This window comes from Natator depressus, chromosome 3 (genome assembly GCF_965152275.1).
Source record: "Natator depressus isolate rNatDep1 chromosome 3, rNatDep2.hap1, whole genome shotgun sequence".
Taxonomy (NCBI): Eukaryota; Metazoa; Chordata; order Testudines; family Cheloniidae; genus Natator; species Natator depressus.
In genome coordinates, this window is record NC_134236.1 from 77252102 (window position 1) to 77274457 (window position 22356).

General features: G+C 38.9%; 1 protein-coding gene across 3 annotated transcripts in view; it reads right to left on the reverse strand.

Annotated features, from left to right (window-relative positions):
- Positions 1 to 7289: 7289 nt before the first annotated feature.
- ASCC3 (activating signal cointegrator 1 complex subunit 3) overlaps positions 7290 to 22356 on the reverse strand; it is a 513547-nt gene continuing 498480 nt past the window's right edge. For 2 of the 3 annotated variants that reach the window (XM_074948158.1, XM_074948157.1), the window contains exons 38-42: positions 15868 to 16019; positions 14639 to 14789; positions 10291 to 10500; positions 8253 to 8428; positions 7290 to 8157 (exon numbers count right to left, since the gene is read on the reverse strand). In XM_074948158.1, the coding sequence (XP_074804259.1) occupies positions 8010 to 8157; positions 8253 to 8428; positions 10291 to 10500; positions 14639 to 14789; positions 15868 to 16019 (837 nt within the window). In that variant the 3' untranslated portion in view covers positions 7290 to 8009. The remainder of the gene's footprint in view (positions 8158 to 8252; positions 8429 to 10290; positions 10501 to 14638; positions 14790 to 15867; positions 16020 to 22356) is intronic. The other variant, XM_074948156.1, reaches the window with a different exon arrangement.

Consider the following 22356-nt stretch of genomic DNA (forward strand, 5'->3'; position numbering starts at 1 on the left):
GTTTATATTTCCATGGTGGAGGGGGAACGCAGCCTTCCAGGAACTAAGAACAGTAGGGTGTATTTAGGCAAATTCACTCAGGTTGTAACATCTTTAGAGAGCTACCACCACTTGGAGACAGGTTAAATATATACTGGTTCAAACTAGATTTTCCAGGCACCAACAGACAAAGAAAAGATTTTTGGTTAAATAGCCTGCATTGAAACTGATTCAGGGCCTTCTTTCTGATCTAGCAAACAGACAGGGCCTCCAGTCCAAAGGAGGCCCCAGTACTTAGGGAAGGGTTGGAAGGTTTTTGGCCCACTGAGGCCCCATAGTTCCCCATATTCCCTGGCCCCACTGAGGGCTAGTTCTGAACAACAGATGTTCTGAACTGGTGACACCAAGAAAAACCTTTGTGTGGGGTATGAAGGACTAATCACCCAACAGAGCACTTGGAGTTAGGGGGTGATTTCTGGTAAGCTTATTAATATATGCGTAGGTACTTTTATTGTTTTTAATATGTATACTCCATAATGCTTTCACCCTAGGTATAAATGGGCTTGCTTAGAAAGAGCTGTATTGTAACTGTGACTGCTGGCAACTATAGCTGGAGAAAAAGCAAAGTGCAGATACTGGCTAGTCTGGCTGGCTGGGAATATCAGTATAGTCAGGGAACTGTAAAGCCTGGAAAAAACCCTGTCCGGAAGGAGATATGTATCTTCATTCAAGAGAGGTGACAGCTGAGGAGCGTAGAGTGGGTGCCCTTGCTGGACCGCAAAGGGGAAATATAGGTGTATTATCCTGAACTGACACACCCTGGGCCCCTGCCATGAAGGATTTGAACATAAGGACTGAGGCCTTGACTTTGTTTCGAAATTCTATGGGAAACCAGTGCAGAGAGAAGAGGACAGATGTGTTGTGATTGTGGTAGCCTGTGTTGCTGAAGGCTTCATGCCCAGATATATTGCATTGCTGTAATCCAGTTGAGAGATGACAAAAGCATGCATAAGATCTGTGTCTGATAGGCTAGGATGGAGACTCCTAGCCAAACAGAGATGGTATAAACTGTTACTAGCAAATGCTGCTATGTGAGAACTCAGCATCAGCAAGAAATCCAAGCACACTCGACTATGCACTGAACTGACCAATTGTGGGAGTGTATCTTCAACCAATGGAGACTGCACGGTGGCTGCAGGCTCTTCAGCATACTTTCGTCTGCCCATCAGCATAGCCTCTGTCTTGTTTGGGTTCATCCAAGAACTGATCTCATCCAAGCACTGGACTATCTTGGTGGTAGTGGTGTGGTTGTACATGGAGAAGGATAGGTAGAGCTGTGTATCAGCTGCATATTGCTGGCACCAGAGTCCATGTCATCTGACCAGTTCACCTCATGGTTGCATGTAGATGTTGAAAAGGACTGGAAAGAAAATTGATCCTTCTGGAACTACACAAGTGAAGGCAAGCGAAGGGTCTAGTGGTAGAGGTGCAGTTTCTCATCACTCCATATGGGAGTTTTGGCCCACTTGATTCATGTAGGTGCATATTCCCTGGCTCCATCTCCAAATCGCCCCTGCTCACTGGTATATTCAGAGCTGGCACAGGATTCCCTTCTACAGCACGGAGGAGATGCTGAAGCACTTGTGATCTTTCTGTACAGTCCCAATGCAGGGTTTAAGTGATGCAGTGGGCCATATACCACCCTTCCACCTCAGAGTGAGTTTCTTTCAATCAGAGTTCATATTTTGAAGGCTTGCTCTCCACTGCAGAGTGCTGATAATTTTTTTGGAAAGCTTTATAATATACGTCCTCTTCAATTTTGGTTTAATCTGGCAGTAGAATGCCAGTTATGTATAAAATGATGATCCCTCAATGAAACCAAGTTTGAAGTTTTAGGTAACCTTCTTATATAAGTAGTCATTCCTAGGAATTTCTAAAGAATGGATGGAAATTAATTTGCCTTCTTTCTACACTGCATTTAAACGACCGTACTTTAAAATAATGACACTTGGCAGTACCCTGGGATTTCCTGTTTAATAAAGAATTTATAATTTCTCTCTTTGCGTCTATCCTTGTGGAGTCTTGGCTCAATGTCATCCGCAATGGATAGGTAGTCATTTTTAGGAACTTCTGACCTTCCAACCTAATTACCATCCTTGGTGTCATTTGCACCTGCTCCTAATCCTCATCTTCTATCCCAAGACATCCAAGCTTTGTTTAGACAAACTCCCCTTCCCCATTTTATAAAAATGGATGCAATTATAACTGACATTTTCTTCCCTTTGTCTCTATGTCCCTCACTTTTCTTCTTAGTGGGAATAATCCTTTTATCCCTTATCTATTCTGGCTGCACAGCTTGTGGATTACTACTATTACTGCAGCTCTTTGGGGTGTTCTCAGAGTCCCCCTTTCCTTTTTAGCTTGTCAATTATTTTATTAAAATGATGTAGTTTTTAAACTACCTGTCCAATTTTCTTACACAACCTCATTAAGTGCGATAGGTGAGGTGCAATACCAATATGCATGAATAGGTAAATTCTCTTCAGGTCAGTTAGGCAGCCAGGTTGGATGCAGGCTTGTCATGCCAAGTGCTTCCTCCTTGCAGCCTGCTTTCAGGTTTCCCCCCACCAAGACTTTCCAAAGCTGGAAACAAATTGTGTTTGCTTACACTACCCTGGATGCTTTGCCTGAGTCCAGTGATCCACTGGGCATCCTTGAACAGTGGCTGCACTGGTTTTGCCATATCATGGAAAACAATTAGTGAGGTAAAGATTTGTTTTATTTTCTGTGATGTGGCTGTCACCAGTATGATGAATTTGTCTAACTAGCAGTGACCATACCCAGGCAGGGACAGAGTAACTGAGGGGAACCTAAGTGGGAGTTCAGCTAAAGTGACAGTAGGGAAGAAACTAGGGAAAGGCGATTTCTGAGCCTGTTGCAGCAAGTGGACCTCTTCCCAAAGCAGTAGCTTCCCATGAGTGAATTCAGCCAGCAGTTTTGCCGTGGTAGGAACTGAGCACCAATTAGCAGTGTAGCACAGCTTGTCCACTAAGACTTTCCCACACTTGGGCATTGTGGTCACTGGTTCGGTAAAGTGTCTTTGAAATTTCTCTGGGCATGGGGAGGCCTGTAAGGGTATGAGAGTGAAGGATTTAGCCACAGATGCAGCAGGAAGAGATGTACCTGGATACATTCTCCTTTTTGTGAGGCTGTAATAGGATCCTCAATGGGCTGTGAGGCCTAGCTCCACTCAGTCGTGGAGCAGTTGTAGGGGAGACGGGGCCTACCGACTCCACCAGCTCGGACCCAGGGCCCTAGCGGGGTCGGCAACACCTTGACCTCTGGGGAGGATCCTCTGAGTTACCGTCCTTGGGTCACTTTCTCCCATTGCTTCCGGTCCCAGATAAGGAAAAAGGAAAAGGAAAAGGAAACCCAAACCATCAGCCCCAATTGGGCTTAGTATACAGTCCTGGTACTTCAAGAAGATCTGTCTAGCCCCTTTTGGCAGGAGCCTTCAGGGTAGGTCTCTACTCTTCCCCCGCCTCCAGCCTTCTGAGCTGGGTTGCTCCCTTTTAAATCCTTTTTCCTATTGGAGCATGCTCTGCAGGGTTGGAGGGGCATGGCTAGCTGGGCTGAGTACTGTCCTTTAACCTCTTCCATCTCAGTGTGGGGTTTGTGTACTCCATCACACAGGCCCTTCAGACAGTACAGAAACTTGGAATTGTAGAAAGATTCATTTCAGGGAAGGAAGACTCATGGCATTTGATGTATGTCCAGGGACCTCAAGTCTGGCCTTGGGATTGGGACAGAAGTTATGGAACAACATCTCCTGATTAAGATGGAAGGGCAGAGACCATCTCTGTGAGAAAACTAAGGTACATTCAGAACTATTTTATGGAAAATGAGGTACAGGGGATTGCAAATCAGGGGTGCAAGTGCCTCAGTTCTCTTGGCAGAGGTGGTGGGCCTGAAAAGACTACATTCAATGCAGGAAAAGACTGGAACAGCAAAGGTCATCTCAAAGCAGACTGCATTTATCACCAGGCACAGGTTCCAAGTTGGAACAAGAGATTTACTAAAGAACCTAAGATATGAGACTGCCTTAAGGAAACTGGTTAAGAAGAGATGGGACCTCCTGTGGGGCCTCTGAAGGCACTCAGGGTATGTCTACACAGCAAAGAAAAACCCACGGCTGGTCCGTGCCAGCTAACTTAAGCTCACAGGGCCTGAACTATTTCATTGTTGTGTTGACTTCTGGGCTCAGGCTGGAGCCTGAGCTCTGGGACCCTCCCACCCCACTGGGTCCTAGAGACCGGGTTCCAGCCCAAACCTGGAAGTCTACACAGCAATGACACAACCATGTAGCCTGAGCCCTGCAAGCCCGAGGTGGTTGTCACAGGCCAGCTGTTGGCTTTTCTTTGCTGTGGAGACATACCCTCTGAGGCTGCTGAAGCAGAGTTGGTTCAGAGCCTCTCCTATCCCTACGCAGGCCTGGTTACAATAGTGCCACACAAGGCTACAGCAGAGCAAGATGGGAAGGACTGACCCAACTGGTGGTAATTTTTGGTGGTTGTTCCCTGGCTTTTTCTGGGAGGAAATTCTCTTTGTCCTTTTCTGTCCTATGTCATTCTGCGGCCTGGAAGAAAGACAGAACTTCAGCAGAGAGGCACCAACTGCAGCTATTTTCAGAAAAGAACAACAATTGGGAAGCCTGCCTACAAATTGGAACAAGAAACTGGGCATTAAAATCTTGCATCTGCATTGGTGATCACCCGCCTGCCTGCCTGACTAGGACAACTCACAGTAGTGGCAGCCACATCACAGAACAGTATAGGTAATTTGTATTTGTTTTCTGTTCCTTTTTGTCTGATTTTCACATTCTTGTTAAAACAAGTCACTGCTGCTCTCACTTTTCACTCTTAGATATCATTGGCTTGACTATATTGATTGTTCCTTCTGAGCAGCTGTTTTAAATACTGCATAATTTCCCCTAGTAGATTTTTTAGATAAAAGCTGATTCCAATCAATTTGCTTCAGTTCATATTGCATTACTTCAGACTCTTGTCCTTACAAATCCAATACTTTTCCAATGAATTCTCAAGAGTGTTTCAAATATAGTATTTAGAGACAGACTGAACTATCCATAAACAGACAGAGTAGGCAATCACAACTAAAGGATGAAACTGAAATCCAAATTGTACAACTGAATTCCAGCATGAAAAACTCCAATCAGTTCAGACAGAAGATTGAAGATCTTATGAAAAAGACATATAACACAGGTGCAGAACACACTCTTGTGACATGCAGTTTACAAAGTTGGCAAGAACCAAGATCATCACCATGGTATATTATGTGATTATGGCGGAGCTGTACTTCTTCTAATTAACTAGAACTGTTGACGGAAAATGTTGTTTGCTGTAATCCAAGGATTTCCTTTAAGAACTGTGTCTCAGTTCCTCTGAAAGTCACATGCAGAGTAATGTGGTTTTCATGGAAATACATTTTTCTAAAGTATTTGGTGAATGAGTGAAGCTTTGCCTAAGTATTTTATTTTCCCAAAATTACACAGGATGTAGTCTTACCTTAAAGGTGAAGCAGGCTAGAACAGATGCTGACAAACTCCTCATTGCATCACTGGATTTCCTGTCATAATGATGTTGCCATCACTCTGATTGAGGTCTTATGCAATAAAGTTGCATTGGATTAGTGAAACATATAGTTACATTTCATTTAACATCATACCTAAAAATACTCAAATATAAACGGAAATAGTCATGCTTTCTTGAACAATTTAAATTTAATGTTTAGTTGTAACCTGAATATAGAAGAGGCCCATTTATCTGAAGGTCTTTGAACCACTGGATATGAATCTTTTTTCCACCCCCACTCCGTTAAATTTTAGAGGATGCCATTTGGCTTTGCAAGAACAGCTGGCCTTCTCTTTAGTGCACTGCAGGCACAGTCTCATGCCTAAAGCACGGCCTGCATCATTTTCTGCAGGAAGCTGGCAGGCAGCAGCTTTCCACTGCATTACATTCACTGCATTTTGGGCACATGAAATACAATGAAGGTGACAGCAAATCCACAGGGGATACCACTTACTTTTCGCTAAAACAGAGGGCTGACATTTTCAAACTTGAGTGCCTAAAGTTAGGCTCCCCCATCTATATTCAGGCACCTAAATAGAAGTGGTGTGATGTTTTAAAGGTGTTGACTCCAAGTGGGGGTAGCTCAATATCTTTGAAAATCAGGCTACTTCTAATAAATATGGGATTTAGAACCCTAGCTTTAGGGACACAGGTTTGAAAATTTTGGCCACGAGGTTTAGTTAAATGGATTGTGCTATAACACACACAAAACATTAGAAAAAGAAGAGGCACTACAGCTCCCAAATATTTATAAAACCAGTGCAGCAAAGTTCATAATGAAGAGTGAAACAGCAAAACTCTTCATTCAAGGTGACAAGCAAACCAAAAGAGAAACAAGGAAGGATTATATATCAGTTGTATTGCAGCACCCTCCAATATGCAAGGTGTAATACAAACACATAGGACAGTCTCTGGTCCAAACAGCTTACAATCTAAATACAAGACAAAGTACCATTCAGACAATGTCTAAGCAAAACATCAAAGGTAGGTATATTGTGAGAGTGTTCAGACATTCACGTGCACGTGTTTTTAAAGGTATAGAATTTTTGTAACAAAAGTCTAATATTGGCTTTTGTGTGTTAGCTAGGCTTTCTTGAGCCACTCTCAATCTTAACGCTTTTTAATAAAGTATTTTGTTTACAAACCTATATGAGATTCTATTCACTTTTGGGGCTATTGTGTCCATAATTTATTTTTGTGAGCTGCATTGACTGCTTTACACTAGATTGGCAAAATAAAGTAACTAATGAGCAGCTCAGCGACTCATTCTTCATTCAGAAAAACATTAACATTCAGGAAATTGGTATATTAATGTGAAAAGAGAAATTTGTATCTATAAGCACTGTATTTGTATATTTGTTCATTTTGAAATCAACAGCTTGATTATTTGGCATGATTTTACAACCAGATTTATTAAATGTATTAAATGTACAATGAACATAAGTTTTGGAAAATGTTCATCACCTTCAAAACACAGGGTATGCTTAAGAGTTGAGTTTTGTCACTATATATCCCAGGGGTCGACAACCTTTGGCACATGGCCCATCAGGGTAATCCGCTGACGGGTTGCAAGACATTTTGTTTATGTTAACAATCCACAGGCCTGGCCCCCCCGGAGCTCCCGGTGGCTGGGGTTCACTGTTCCTGGCCAATGGGTGCTGAGGGAAGCGATGCAGGCTGCAGGGATGTGCTGGTCACCGCTTCCTGCAGCTCCCATTGGCCAGGAACAGCAAACCGCGGCCACTGGGAGCTGTGGGGGGCCATGCCTGTGGATGATCAACGTAAACAAAATGTCTTGCGGCCCACCAGGATTACCCTGATGTGCCGTGTGCCAAAGATTGCTGACCCCCCTGATATATCCGATACATTTTACATTGAAAAGTCTAGTGTAGCAAATTTCGTACAGATATGTCTTATTATGCACTATTAATATATCAGCAACATTTTCTCTCTGTTCTCAGCTCATGTTTTGAATTCTCCTCATAAATTAAGAAAAAAAGACCATTTAAACAATACCAACAGAGTGGCCACAGATTAATCATTTTCAAATGAAGACTATAGCACTAAATGTATACAAATTAAAATAGCTACTACTTTCTTATTTTGATCTGCCAACATACAATTATGGCATTTACAGATCCATTTTACATTTCAAGAATCGTACAAAGCTGAAACAATAAAAGGTAGCACTTTGTAAAAGACTAAGGCCGCCGTGGCTAACTCTGTGTTACTAGAGTCAATACAGCAGCCACTTTCAATTTCCTAGGTGTCTTGAGGTTAGAAGTTGGTTCGACTAAGGCAAACATAATTTCTCTCTTGTCCTGAATGACTGAACATCCAGGTTTCAAGACCACTTCCTTCAAATGGATTGTTCAGGTAACGTTACTTCAGAGTCAAGTGACTCACAGCTTCAGAGACCTCAGTGCTGATCTGTGCTGAGATGCTGGGTGGTTTGATATTCAGATAAATGTCATACTGTTGGTCCATGCCAAGATAACTGTCACTCATGAGATACAATGTGTAGATATACCTAAAACATAATAGCAGCAGCATCAGTTTCTTTTTCAAAGACGTCAACATTTAATTTTAAACATCTGGATAATTTTAAGTCAAAGCTCATCTTACTTTCCAGGAGTTTCCGGAGTATAAAAAGCAACTGAGACAGCATTTCGATATCGGACATATCCAACTCTTTTCAGGGCAATGAGTTCTTTTTTATCCACTTCCCCCAATATCAAAAACCACCCTTCGTCTTTGGCTTTGGGGAATCGAGGAGCAACTGCTTTACTGTCTTGCCTTCCCTGTTAGGCAGAAAATACAAGTTAACGCAACTGGGAATCTCCCAGTCAAACCATCATTTGTCTTTGTAGGGTAACCACACCATAAAGGACAAGATGATACATTTTTACAGAAAACTAGAACTGAATTAGAACTAGAACATTTTTATCATTTTTCTAGAGAAAGCCTTTTGAAAAAAATGTGAGCCAGAACAGAAAACAATATATTATTCAAATTTTGTTGCATAGGTAGCTCTCTATTTTCTAAGCAAATCAAATTATGAATGAAAAATCTGTTCCTTTTGATAATTTAATCTAAAACACAGTGAACGCTATTTTCTCAAGAATGGCTAATTGTATTCCTAGTATCTTTAAATAATATTAATCAACATTGTCCCAGATTAATATAAAGACAATGACAGTACTTGAAGTCTTTATTTTAGGTTGATGTAGCAAAATGGAAGATTATTTCAGTGATTCTTTAAAACAGTGACTTTATTGCTGAAAGTTGCATGTACTAATAATGAGGCACACTCAATCAGAATTCATTTAGTGTACTGTAGATAGAAAGGTTTTACTAAAGATCCACAGGAAAAAAAAAAAAGCACTAACAGAGCAATGAAGCTTCATGCAGAGTCTGATCGTGTTGCCATTGCAGTCAGGGTTATTGTTTGGAAAAGAAAGGTATTTTTTGGATATCGTTCTTGCATGAATGAAAGTTAACTTCTAATACTATTATAAGCCCAGCCCTGTTGTTAAAATATATGCCTCTGTTATTCTTGTTTTACACTTAAGGTTACAAGAACAAAGTTGTCTCAAATTATACTAAAGGAGAAATTAAGGACTATTTTGCTCATACACTGTGAACAAATAATTTTGCTGATAATTTTAACTTACAATGGCATTATTTCCCCCAAAAATAATTAGCAAAAGAAAACTAGAGTGAAATCCTGGCCCCATTTAAGTCAACGGGAGTTTTGCCATCAACTTCAATGGCGCTAGGATTTCGTCCCTGGTGTCCAACTATTTGGCATTTACTTAAGAAATTCTTTGAGAGTCTGAAGGTTCAGGCTCTCCTAGATGTTGAACTCACTGATCGTACATGGATAAATGCAGATATTCTACAACTGAGAAGTGAATCATGATGAAAGGACTACAGCACCACTTAATCTTCTGCTGTGCTTTTGGGTATGAGATCTAAAGCTAAAAGAAAATGGCTTGTATTTTCAAAAGTGATGAATGATTTTGGTACCTCAGTTGCTGTGTGTTAAACTTCAGAGTAGTTAAAAGGACCTGATTTTCAAAGAATGCGGAACACTTTAGTAAATGCAGAATGTATGAGTAAGAGAGTAAAAAGGAAGGGGCAAAGCCTAATGAAGTTTAATGACATCACTGTATGCTTGTTATGGACAGAGGAAGATCACAAGGAGAATCCAAGGTAGGGACTAAAATGGAAAGAAAGTTAAATTTTTATTGAGCACATTACAGAAAAACAGTGAAGTACTTAGCAGAGGATCATAATGCTTTAAAAACGAAACTAAATACTGTTATTATGACCCTAGGAAATCAAGTTACTAATCCAAATGTCAGAAAAAAGTAGAAAATATTGATTCATTTAGGATTTTCAACCAATCAGCAAGGCAAAAACAAACAAATGAAATATTCAAGCTATTATCCTACAGTACTGGAAAAATTACCAGCCTCACTACTAGCATTTCCTGTCTTTGAGCCAGGCTGCCAAAGAAACTACCACAGAACTAATGATTTATATGAAAGCATTAATAGTCCAACAGAAACTTACTGTATGGTACACTACACTTCCAGTAACTCAGTGACTGAGTATCAGAATCTGGTGTATTACAGAATGAAAATTATGAATACCCTACCTTGTGATGCCTCATCTGGACACTCTGCAAATTTATCTGGAGGACATATTCGTGATCAGCATGTAACTTGATCCACTTTTTGTCATCCCGCATATCTGTTGCCAAAGTAGGGATAGGAAGTTCATTCTGCTCCTGAGATGAGTCATCCCATGATCCTTTAATGCTCAAACTAACGTCTATAACTGGCAAATGGGACAAGAAATTCCAAGCCTGTGGCAGAAGAGATCATGCACAAAATGACAAAGTTCAGTTTCAGCTACAACACAAACCTCTAAAATGCATTCTGCTGTCATAACCGTAAAAATGTCATGATGTATTCTACACATTCATGTACATTTTGAACTTATTATTATTATTATGTTATTAACAAGTCTGATGTATTTACATGATATACTCAAGATCATTCCTAGAAAATGCTTTCTCCCTCAAGTGTACTATACATGTTTCACCAAGATTATGGTATTCCTGAACAAAAGGAAAAATCCTTACAACTCCTGATTAAAGTATTTTTTTCTATAAGCTACTAAAAACTAGTATAATTAAGGTCTGAATTAAACTTCCTCAACATAATCCATAACGAGTGAGTCAGTGCAGTGCTAATTAGTGACGGGCAAACCTCAGAGAGTTCAGAGGATCAGTTCAGATAATTATTCAAAAGTTCAAATGCTTATCCAAAGTTAACCATACTTAAGGTTTTCTTCCATCCATCCCCATGAAGCTTCCTTGTCCTTATAATCATCCTAAAGACACTCAAGTCTTCCTCTTATCACTTTATGAATCTGCAACAGTCTCTCAGTTTTCTCTCCCCCAGCATCCCACTACTTTGAACTGGTACTAGGGACATGCAAATTGTGTGGGTGAACAAAGTGCTCCTTCAGCCCCACATGTGATGGCTTTCTGATTTATTTTTTATTTGTAGAAACATTTTATACCTACTGAGCTAGATCCTCAGCTGGGGTAAATCAGCATAGCTCCATTGTCTTCAGTGAAGATATGCTGACACATACTAACTGAGCATCTGACCATTTAATTACACATGAAGTCTCATTTACATGTTAAAACAACTGTGTCCAAGGACCTCATTACGATATGGTTAAAAAAAGATTTCCAGCTCAATCCAAATGATTCTGTAGAAACCTTGTTTTAACTGTGTTACTGCCTGAAACTTTGCAGAGCTGTATTATGGTTCAAGAACATAGGCTGATTGTGTGACCTGACCATGTTTTTGATTGTGTCAGAGGCTACTGTATGGTAATCTAGTTCCACAGTATGGTAGGTTTTTACTGTGCAGACGGGAGCATAGTGTAACAAAGCAGCACTGATTGAAAAACTGAACTAACTACAATGTAGATTTAGTACAATCAATCTCCAGGCCTAAAGAACGATTTTGCTTTCTGAAGTTTTGACCTGTGGTATGGTTTTGAAAATTCTATCTTCTAGACAAGATTAGCAACTAGATCTTGAGATAACAACTGTGGCATGCCATCTGTTTCAGTCATGTGATGTGGAGAGATTCTCTTGCTCTTCAATAATGCTCTTCATTAAATAATGCTCAAGAAAAATATCAAGTGGTGGTTGCTAAAAAGTGGGGACAGGGCCATAATAAAATAAATTCCAGAGTGAAGGTAGCTAATACTAGGTTGTGGAGCAGATATTTTTGATATGAATTGAGAAATCACTTGCTTTTCTATCTCTCTCATATGGTGTTAATATGGCAACTTTTGTCTGGTGGACTTTCATTTTTCATTAGAAAAAATATTTTGGGCATTAGCTAACATTCAGACTTATTCTGTACAGCTAATAGGTCCCATTTTCAAAAGTGTCTAACTGAAATGTAAGTCCCATTTTCAAAAGAGTTTTAGGCACTTAGGACTTTCAGTGAGATTCAGGATCTTAAGGGCGTAAATCACTTTTCAAAATGGAACTTGGCTCCTAAATTACTCATATGCTTTTGAAAATTGTACTCTGTCTTTTGCTATACAAAATTACACACACTTTTACACATATATTATATATACATATGAAGAACGTGTATATTTGTGTCGGTATACATACATGTACAGTACCTGCACCCACTAACACATGGACTTACCCCATATAGGATAGTGATAACCAGATAATAAATTGTACAGCATTTTTTCATGTGTCTTTGATGTCATCATTGGCACTTTTACTAATAATCCTTATCTCCAGGATTTATTCTAGCATTTCAAATCCAGCTTCAAGAGCTGCCATTTAAAAATTATCAATCTTTTCCCCAGATATAGGGTTTTCTTCCTCTTCCCTCCCCCCAAAATTTCACTCATCTAAGCTCAGGCTGGTCTCTATTTGGTTCTGCATTAATGGCAGGTTTAAGTGCTATTCTGAACTCACAATCCATCATGGCTAGAAGCAAGAGCTTTGTACCATTGGAAAGGGAATATTCTAGGCTTCCCCATGGGACACTTATCACTTACTTTGAACCCTGGATGGTTCCAAGATATCAGCCTTTAAATTTGTCACATTTTTATGTACACAAAACAATTTTTTGGTCTTTTTAAGAACTGTTGTATATTTAATATTTTTTCTTTTCCTTTGACCCCATGCATAACTAGGACACTTGACTTTACAGATCGAGTGCCAAAAATAATCCCAATAGAATTAAGAAACCCCCAAAATCTCTAAACCATTTCTGAAATAGTTGCTTTGTGAAAGACGTGTTGCATGTATAGAATACATAATGATACAATAGAAAGGTTTTATCAGCGAATATTTGAGATGGCCTGCATGATTCGTTCACACTTCTGTCATACACGAGTCATGTGGTCATCCCAAACTCAGGTGATTGAAACTTTTCCTTTGCACTGTAATACATCATATATATCCCCTCTCTACATGTATCTACATTTACATCGCCTTCCCCACACACTTGGTGTGTATACATCACATACACACACGCTATTTTTGAAGAAACTGCTAAGACATTTCAATACCAGCCAAACATATTTATCTGAGGATTAATCTTCATCTATTGAATCAGATGAGAACACTGCCATGCATACAATTATTTAATTAGCAGCCAAATCCTCTGCCAGTCAGCAGCCGTTCCAGGCATACTGATGGGGCAGTAGATGCAAATCTCACAGTAGTACTGCTTTTTCTCATTACTACTGCAATTAGCACTTAAATTGATGCTTTAAACATACTAATTTCTGGAATAATTCAGGATTTGTATGTTACCTGGGATCGCCTCACTGCAGAGACGACACCAGATTGCTACGCAAATTGAAGCACTTTTGAGCCAAATAACCATCATCATATCAGACAGAGCCAATTTGCATTTGCTTTTAAAGATAACAGAATGGCAATTTATGCAAATAAATTAAGTAAGTTTACTTCTGAGTTCTCCCTGAACTAATTATGACAATGTTCTAATTTTTCATCACATCTAAAACTTGGACTGAAATCAATGTGTATTATGTTAGAAATCTGTTGTTGTTAAAAGAGGCCTTGTTTTGATTTAAATAACTTTCCTTTATTCAAAATTTTGATGGTAATTTAGTTAGAAATGCAGATGTCTGTTATGGATATTTAAATACTTTCCTTTTTGTTTGCATGCCAGTGTTAGATTTAACAAAATCTGAACAGTCAAGTTCAGTATTTCACTTTCAATTATGAAGAATTTTTTAAAAAATCCACAAAACTCATTTTTGATGTTTTCTTCCTTTCTATGTGTATTTGCAATCATACACTCATGTGATGAATACTATGGTATACTGCTATGCTTTAGACTGGAAACAGCTTAAAAAGACTAGTCAAATAAAAGGCAATAATATCTTAAATACTTTGAGACTATAGTTTTTTTTCCTCTGAGAAGAGGGGAAAACTGATATGCTTTTTCTCTTCCAAACAGAAACTGAACATTGGATCTTCTACCAACTATATTCCCCAAAAATATTCTGTTTGAAAGAATATTTTAGGAACCAGCTACAATGATATTTGTAATGCATGCAATCTTAGTGCATAGCTGACTATAAAAAAGGTGGATAACTATCAGATTGCATATTCTAGGCAAATACCTCAAACAGGCTAAGGAGCAGCATTAACATCAGCTATGAACCTTATTGGTGTTGCTGGATAATAGGGAAGGGGGGGGGAAATAACTAGAAAAGAAAGGGGGGGGAAGAAACCCTTGTAAAAGTAGGTCTTTCTTTGAATTAGAGTAACAATGTGTTGCAGTTTTTACATACTTTCTGCAGAAAATAATGTGATATTTGCTGAAAGGATATAAAAAGGCTCTTTCTCCCTTCTACTTTTCCTTCCCAATCACATTTACAATGAACTCTGAAATCACTACAGGAAGCATTACCTGTGTAATGTGTACAGCTTGCAAGTCACGGTCTACAATGGAAGCAAAAATGTTTTCTTTTCCTTCAGAGACAGCGATCAATTCAGGAAGACACTCAATAGGTCCTTGGTAACCTGCACACAAGTGCTTCCTTTTTCCTTGGTTCCACTTCCTGATAAAGACAACAAAACGTATTTCCAGTGAGGAGTTAAAAAATTATTATACAGAGAGAGATTTGCAAAGGGTGGTAAGAAGAAGGAAAGAAAGAAAGAGAAGGTAGAAATTACATAAAAGTGTTTGACCCCCTTTGCTCTGATTATTGTCTTGAAAGTTTCCATGATGAGAATGAAGCATCTTTCTTCTTGATTAGTTATAAATACTAGAATCTGAAAGTCTGATTAAGACTGTTGGAGCTGCCGCTGGACACAGTATTTAAAAATGGCATCAACTGTGACACTAATTGTGTGGTAGTTTAGGGTCAAAGATCACTAAACAGTTGCCATTCTTCTTTAAAACCAGTTTAATAATCAGAAAAGAGATATTCCCCATTCAATACAATCTTTAACGTTAATAATTTCAGTTTACACTTTACATATAGGAAATCCCCAATCTGAGTAAAACAGGAGCAGCAGTCTTATCAGTATGATAAGCAGCCTCAACTGATACAGAAGACTCAAATTCTCATTCTTATACGTATTTAGAAATTTTTTTTCTACAAAGAATATTCTTTGGAGATACTGAATATTTGTTTTCCGTATTTTGATATTAAGACTCAACACTGACCTCTGATACTAAATACCAGTAATTTCTTTTTGCTTTGTGTTAATTATTACATTACCTGTGCATTACATCAGTTTGATATACAGTGCTGCATGGCCAAGTTGAGATAGGCCAATGTATGGGTATAATTTTACGGTGGACCAAAGTAAAGATGCAATATATAAACAGATTTCAGAGACAGAGTTAGATTTGGTGGAATTGGGAATCCTTCCAGAAATTCATCCCTTATTCCACTATCTTAAATCACACTCCTTTAAAATACCATCCAGGGTTGCCTGAAATATTTAATGAACTCTGCAGAGGTGGGTGAACTTAGAAATAATTAAAACAAACAAATTGTTGGGAGAGAAATAGCAAAAGTGGAATGGGCTTAGCTTCTGCTATATTAACACATTCCAGGACACAATGACAATCAATATGAGAAAATGAAGAGTTGGAAAGAACTATAAACATTTTGAATAATTACATACCTAAAAAGGTGAAGATGGTGTTGTTCTACATTGGGCAAAGTAAGCAGGGAAGAGTCGTGTTTCCACCGGCCTTGGATAACCATCTGCACCAGACTGGTTATATTCAGAGCAGTCACTAACCAACCCTGGTTTGCTGCAACATCCAGCATTGCCTAAACAAACAAGACATTAAATACAGGAATACAGTTGCAACTACCTCTCCTTTTGTGTTCCAGATACAAACTAACAACATTTCTTTAATGTTAAATGTACAGGGACTTACTGCACATAAAATGGGAGTTTGACTGTGGGTCTAACTCAGCTCCTATTGAAGTCAATTGAAGTCTTTCTACTGACCTTAATGAGAGTTGGATTAGGTCCTAAATCATCACTAAAACGTATCCCAAAATGTAACAGCAGTGGTCCATTTCAGAGTTTGCCTTTAAAAACAAATCACTGGTTTGGGGCACTATAGCACCATAAAATGTGACATAGAGTACAGTCCAAGCACTGTAAGGTGCACATCTAAGGATTTGCTTTAAAGGGATGAAAAGTTACAGCTAAATTCAAAATTGTTTTTGAAGGTTTCTGTATAAGAAAGAGTTTGCATACTTTCAGAATTATTGAAAACACTTCCAATTCAAATAAATTAAATAAATATTAAAAGTTTGTCCCCAAAATGAATATTTAATGATAGTTCATCACATTAGCTACTAGTATTAGTTCCATTTTATGGATGACGAAACTGAAGGCCAGAGGTAAAATGACTTGCTAAGGCAAACAGAGCAAGTCAGTATCAGAACTGGGATTTAAGCTTAGAAGGTTCCTGACTCCTAACCTCTTCTTCATTCAGACAACATTGACTCTCAATACTATAAATGGGCCATTACTACTTTCCAGGCCCATTTCTAATTTTTATTCAGTTGATTTTTTTTAATAGAAACTGGAAATCAAAATGTATGCTAAGTAGCATGACTGAGGACCAATCTGGCAAAGATGGGTACTTGTGCTTAACTTTATGCACAGTGAGCAGCCCCACTCACTTCAATGAAACTGCTCACAAAACGTAAATTAAGTGTATGTGTAAGTCTTTGTAACAGTGTGCCTAAGTTTTTTCTTGTTGAACCAAAAGAGAATCTGAGAACTTCTCAAAAGGACATGTTTAGTTTCAATATAACACTTTTACAGTGAATACAAATATTTAAATAAATAATACAGGTTTCACACTGTGCACAGTACATTACAACAATTATTAGAATTTACTGGGACATTTCAGTTGGTAAGGGATTCTGCTAAAACACATTTATTGGTTTGCAAACTGCAGAAACACTTAAAACAATAAAATCAGATTCTTTGTACTAATTTCATGTAAAGATGTATTTTCAAAAGCAATAATTAGGTAAGAAATTTGAAATTTCATTAAAATTTTGGAAAATTGTTAAAAAAAAAGAAGCAAGAGTAGGAATGTTCAGTATCATTTCAGTCTGGAATGTTTGGGAGTACTGGACAGTCTCCATACATTTTTTTAATTGAGGTTCTTAGTTTTGATACTAGAATCCTGTAGTCTTCGTTTAAAGAACATGCTTAAGACGTATTTGTGTTTTTTCAAGACAAATGACATTGTTTGATGCTTCCTCAAGAATGTACAAACTTACAATACTTCTAGCTCATTTTACAGCCCACTAGTGGAATAATGAGGAGCTGTGTATATTAGCCTGTACATTTAATCAAATGTTTTACAGACAAACAAAAGGCAGCATTTACTTAAGGCAAACTAAACAGTGAAATCTTCTTTAAACAAAGGAGTTGTTTACACATGCTGAGCTATTTCAATTAAATTACTCTGATTCCGGAGAAATGCTGACTTTAAAAACACACAAGTTGGTTTCAGTCATGGTCAGACACACATCTTACATTAGTAGATTACATTGCAATTTCAACAGGTTTTGTTCCAGACCAGCGTGATAGAATCACCGACATATAGAAAAATATTTAAAATGTTGTCCTGAATTGCATAGGTTTTGCCCCACTTCTCATGAAAGATGTGGGAAAGTGTCCTGCAGTTAATAATATTCTGCATGCAAGGAATCTTTTTGGGGAGTAAATCTGAAATGTTTCCATTTGCCCTATAAATATACCTGTAAAGGCAAAACTATCAATGTTGACACTGTTATGATCTTCTCATAAGAACCTCCAAGCTGCTTTGCATTTTTTTGCTATAGAAAGTCTGATGATACTGGAAACCAAATTTGAAAGGAGCAACCAGACAGCCTACGAGCTTGTGTGTTTGTTCACACACAGATTTCTAGACATATGGAAGGAGGAGATACCCTCAGTATTTATCAAGGAGAAGACTGCCATTTCAAAAATCAACTTACTGGTAAATTAATTATTTTTCTGCTTGTAGATTGTACAAGGTATGTCTTAACCCGTAAATCTCACTTACCAAAGAGTAGCTACATCAAACACTCTCCCCAGACAGCCGTACCTCTAATGGCCACTTCTCTTTTCCCACTCTTCTTCCTTCCTTCCTGTCTCTCCTTTCTTCTTGTTGCTACTCTTACTTAATCTTTACCTATGCACTTGCCTCATCCCCCAATCTGCAATAACTAACTTACATGGGCAACAATTTGATACCTAATTACCTTGTCTATTGTGTCAACAGACCCCAACGGCGGAAAAGGTGTATTCAAGGACCTGTCAATTCTCTGCGGCTGTGAAGGTGAATGAGGGCTGCAGCAGGATGGAGACCTCTGGTTTCACAGACTTCCTTTCTACCAGGTCCAGACCTCCTTCCTGCTAAGTTTCATAAGGCTGCCGCGGGTGCACCAGCTCACTCACGTTAAAAGATTTCATATGCAGGCCTCTGCCAAGGGTGTTAACATTTCACACTAAAAGTCCTGTGGTGATGGGGACAGGAGTAGTAATCTCTGGGAGTCCCTAGTCACAAATCTGCATGGAGGTGGAGGCTGTGTGTTGGTCGTCTTGCACTTGGACTTGTGAGACAGATGCACAATTTGGCAGCTCTTTAGCACGCGGCGTCTTCATTCTAAAACTAAGATCATCAGGACTGTTATTACCAATCTTGAGTATGCTGATGACTGTCCCACCCTCACGCACATTGGGGCTGACTTGTAATCCACCGTAGATAGATCTTTTCTCAGGTGCTTATCATTTCCTTAACATTGGGAAGACTAAGGTGCTTTACCAGCCTGCCGCAGCACAAGCTACACCCCTTCACCCCCAAATTGTCATTGGTGGTGAACCCCTGAAAAATGTTGAGTATTTCCCTTAACTTGGTAACCACCTCTCCCAGACAGCCAATCTTGCTGTAGAGATCGAACATAGGATCCGTTGTGCCAGTGCATCCTTTGGAAAATTGCTTTGTCATGACTTTATTGACAGAGATCTGTGGATGGAAACGCAGATGCTAGTATTCAGTGCAGTAATCATCCCCACTCTTCTTTATGGGTGCGAGACATGGGTGACATAGCAAAGCCATCTTAATCGTCTGGAGTGATACTAACAGCGCTGCCTTATGCCATATCAGATGGGAAGATTGTCACACCAATGCCAGCGTTCTCTTTGTAGCTAACACCACCACTGTTGAGGCAAAGATTATGAAATATCAGCTTCGCTGGGTTAGCCATTGTGTGCAGATGGCTGATACTCATTTTTTGAAGCAAGTTATCTTTTCTTAGTCATGGTAAGAGGACCTGTGGGGGACAGAGGAAACACTAAAAGGACACACTGACAATATATTTTAAGAAGGGAGGCATTGACCTCACGAACTGGGAGGAGCTGGCTGGCAATAGACTGCAGTGGCGTTGTATCACACATTAAGCCTTAGCCCATTTTGAAGAGAATCGCCTTGCTCAAGATGCTGAGAAATGGCAGAGGGAAAAGGAAAGAGTACAGCATCCTGGCCAGCACTTGTGCTCTCTCTAAGCAACCATCTGTCACACATGTGGAAAATTCTGTCGAGCAAAGACTGGACTCCTCAGCCATCTTAAGTCTCAACAATAACTTTTTCCCATGGCAGACATCATGCTCGTATTGAAGGATAGCCTCCAACTGTGTGAATAGAAGTTATTCTTTTGCTTATACGAGCATGACTTTCTTTATGCTTCCAGTATGTTGAGTTGGTTTTCTTTTTGTAATCTACTTTTGTTGACAATTGTAAACATTTGTTTTTACCTAAAATAAACTAGATTTTTGTTGAGGGTTGGGGGGGAGGGGAAGATGGGTAAAGAGAAAGAGTTCACAGAATGAACGGAAGGATCCTTTTTATAGAATATCTCATAGAAATGGACAGAGCCCAACTTACAGATATCCCCTATGCGGTACCAAAAACCTGTGTGTGTGGGACTGTGTGTTCCAGATTATTACTAGGAACCCACATAGCAAGTCCTCTTTTCCTCTTTAATATTTTTCTCCTTCACCCATATAATTTATTCACAGCATCTCGGTCTTGATGTGAAATACAAGACAGTGACATTGTGAAGGAGTAGGGACAATGGTAAAGTTTGCTTGTTTTATTTGCTATCTTGGAAACCTACACACATTTTCATTTTTAGCTAAGTGTAAAACATACACATGCTTGATACTCAATGGAAATTGTAATTCCTGTAAATACTCAAGATAACAAATTGAGTCATTCAGTTTCCTCCAAATTGGCCATATATAAAACCTAGTAGCTAAACATTAGAAAAAAATTCAACAGATTTATTTCCAAGTATAATAATTATTACTACTACTTATTATTTGTGTAATCAGATCTCCTGTATCGTATGAATAAGGTTTATTCCTTCTCTTGTTTCCCATCATTTTCTCTTTTCTTTTCACCTCACTCAACACCAACTCATTATGAGTTATTAATATTTTGCAGAGATAAATGGTTGTTTATGTGCTCCAGAAAACAATTCTTCTCATTGACCTGGTCTTTTGTCCCATAAGTCATTTAAAATATTGTAACAGCCTGCTGAAATACATGGTACGTTATAATTTTAATTCTTGTAAGCCAAACCTTTAAGTAAGTAATTTTATAAATATCTTACAGCTGATAACAGGTTAGGCTACTTTAAGAATGTTGTTCCAGAGTGAAAAATTGCACATGGATAAATCTGTTTGCTGGAGCATCTCATTTGAACTTCACAAAGATTTCATGATGAAGCTGGATATGTTAATTAAATTTATGAGATTTTAAAAAAAGATTAGCATGAGATGAAAGTGACACAGATCATGCAAGAAATTTTCTTGTAGTAAAGTAAAACAAAAGGTTTAAAGTAAATTAATAAGTACATGAAAGCATCTTTTGTTTTTTTTAATATGGAAGAGAAGATGAGCTGAATGAAGGGACCTGGGAGCACAGAGAATATGTATTATTCTTGATTTTGTTATAAAGAATGACAGAGAAAGGAAGAAAGTAGAAAATGTGCATAATCATATATTGGCCCCAATCCTACACTATTTCGGCCCCAATCTGACACTGATATGGGCACTCACATGGCTCTTAATGCAGGATTAAGGCCTTAGCTTGTAAGCCTTTTAAGTGCTTCTTGTCTTATAGTGCCATGTGCTCCAATGATGCTATATAAATAATCACAGTAACAGTTAAGGAGGTGTACTAAAGCACTATTTTGGCCTTCATGTCACACAGCTTGACTAGAAAACATCAAAAGGACTGAAAGTTCATTTGCTAGAAAGATCAACTGTAGGCGTTGGATAAATGGGAATTCTGGCTCACTCTGTAATGAAGCAGGTGCAGAGTAAAATAGTATCAGTCATTAGGGATGAGCAAATATTTGTATTAGGTTGATATTCAGATTTCAGAGTCCAAATATTTGAGTGATATTTTGATTCTGATATTGATTTTGACTATTTCGCTTTTCCCCAGGAACGCCTCCTGTATGAGAGCCTCAGTGCCCACTTCAGGTGACTCTGCTCCCACCAAGGAATTTTCAAGGGGCAGAGGGTGGCTGCTTCTCAGTCAGTGGTTGGTGGGGGGGAGCCATATATAGATTCTGTCTTCTAATCCCGATTTTTTTTTTGATAGGGTCCACTCTGTTGTCATCACTGGGGGTGTTCATTTTCCTTCCCTCCTTAAGTTCCTCTTTTCCTCTCTGACCAAGTGCGGCTTCCTCCCTTTCTCTCATACGTATCTTTATTTTGTGGTGCCTCCTATGTCCCAGATGCCCCCTTCTCCAGCTTGGTCTACTGACGTTGAAGGCAGATGGTGCAAGGCAACAGGGAGTTGTCTCTTCTCTTCCTGGCTCTCTGCCAACCCTTTCAGCTGCTCCTCCTCACTATGTTACATCAGAGACCAGTGATGTCCTATGTTTCCCACAGAGCTCCCCTGGCTCCTCTATGCTTAATGGTAGTAAAGATAGATAGAAATCTCTTGTAGAGTGGAGTCTATGCAGGTGACAGGGACTCTTGTCTCTCACATTGAAAGTTAAGCTAATTATCAGTCTCAAACATCAGAGGAATTTGACAAGCTAGCTGTCACTT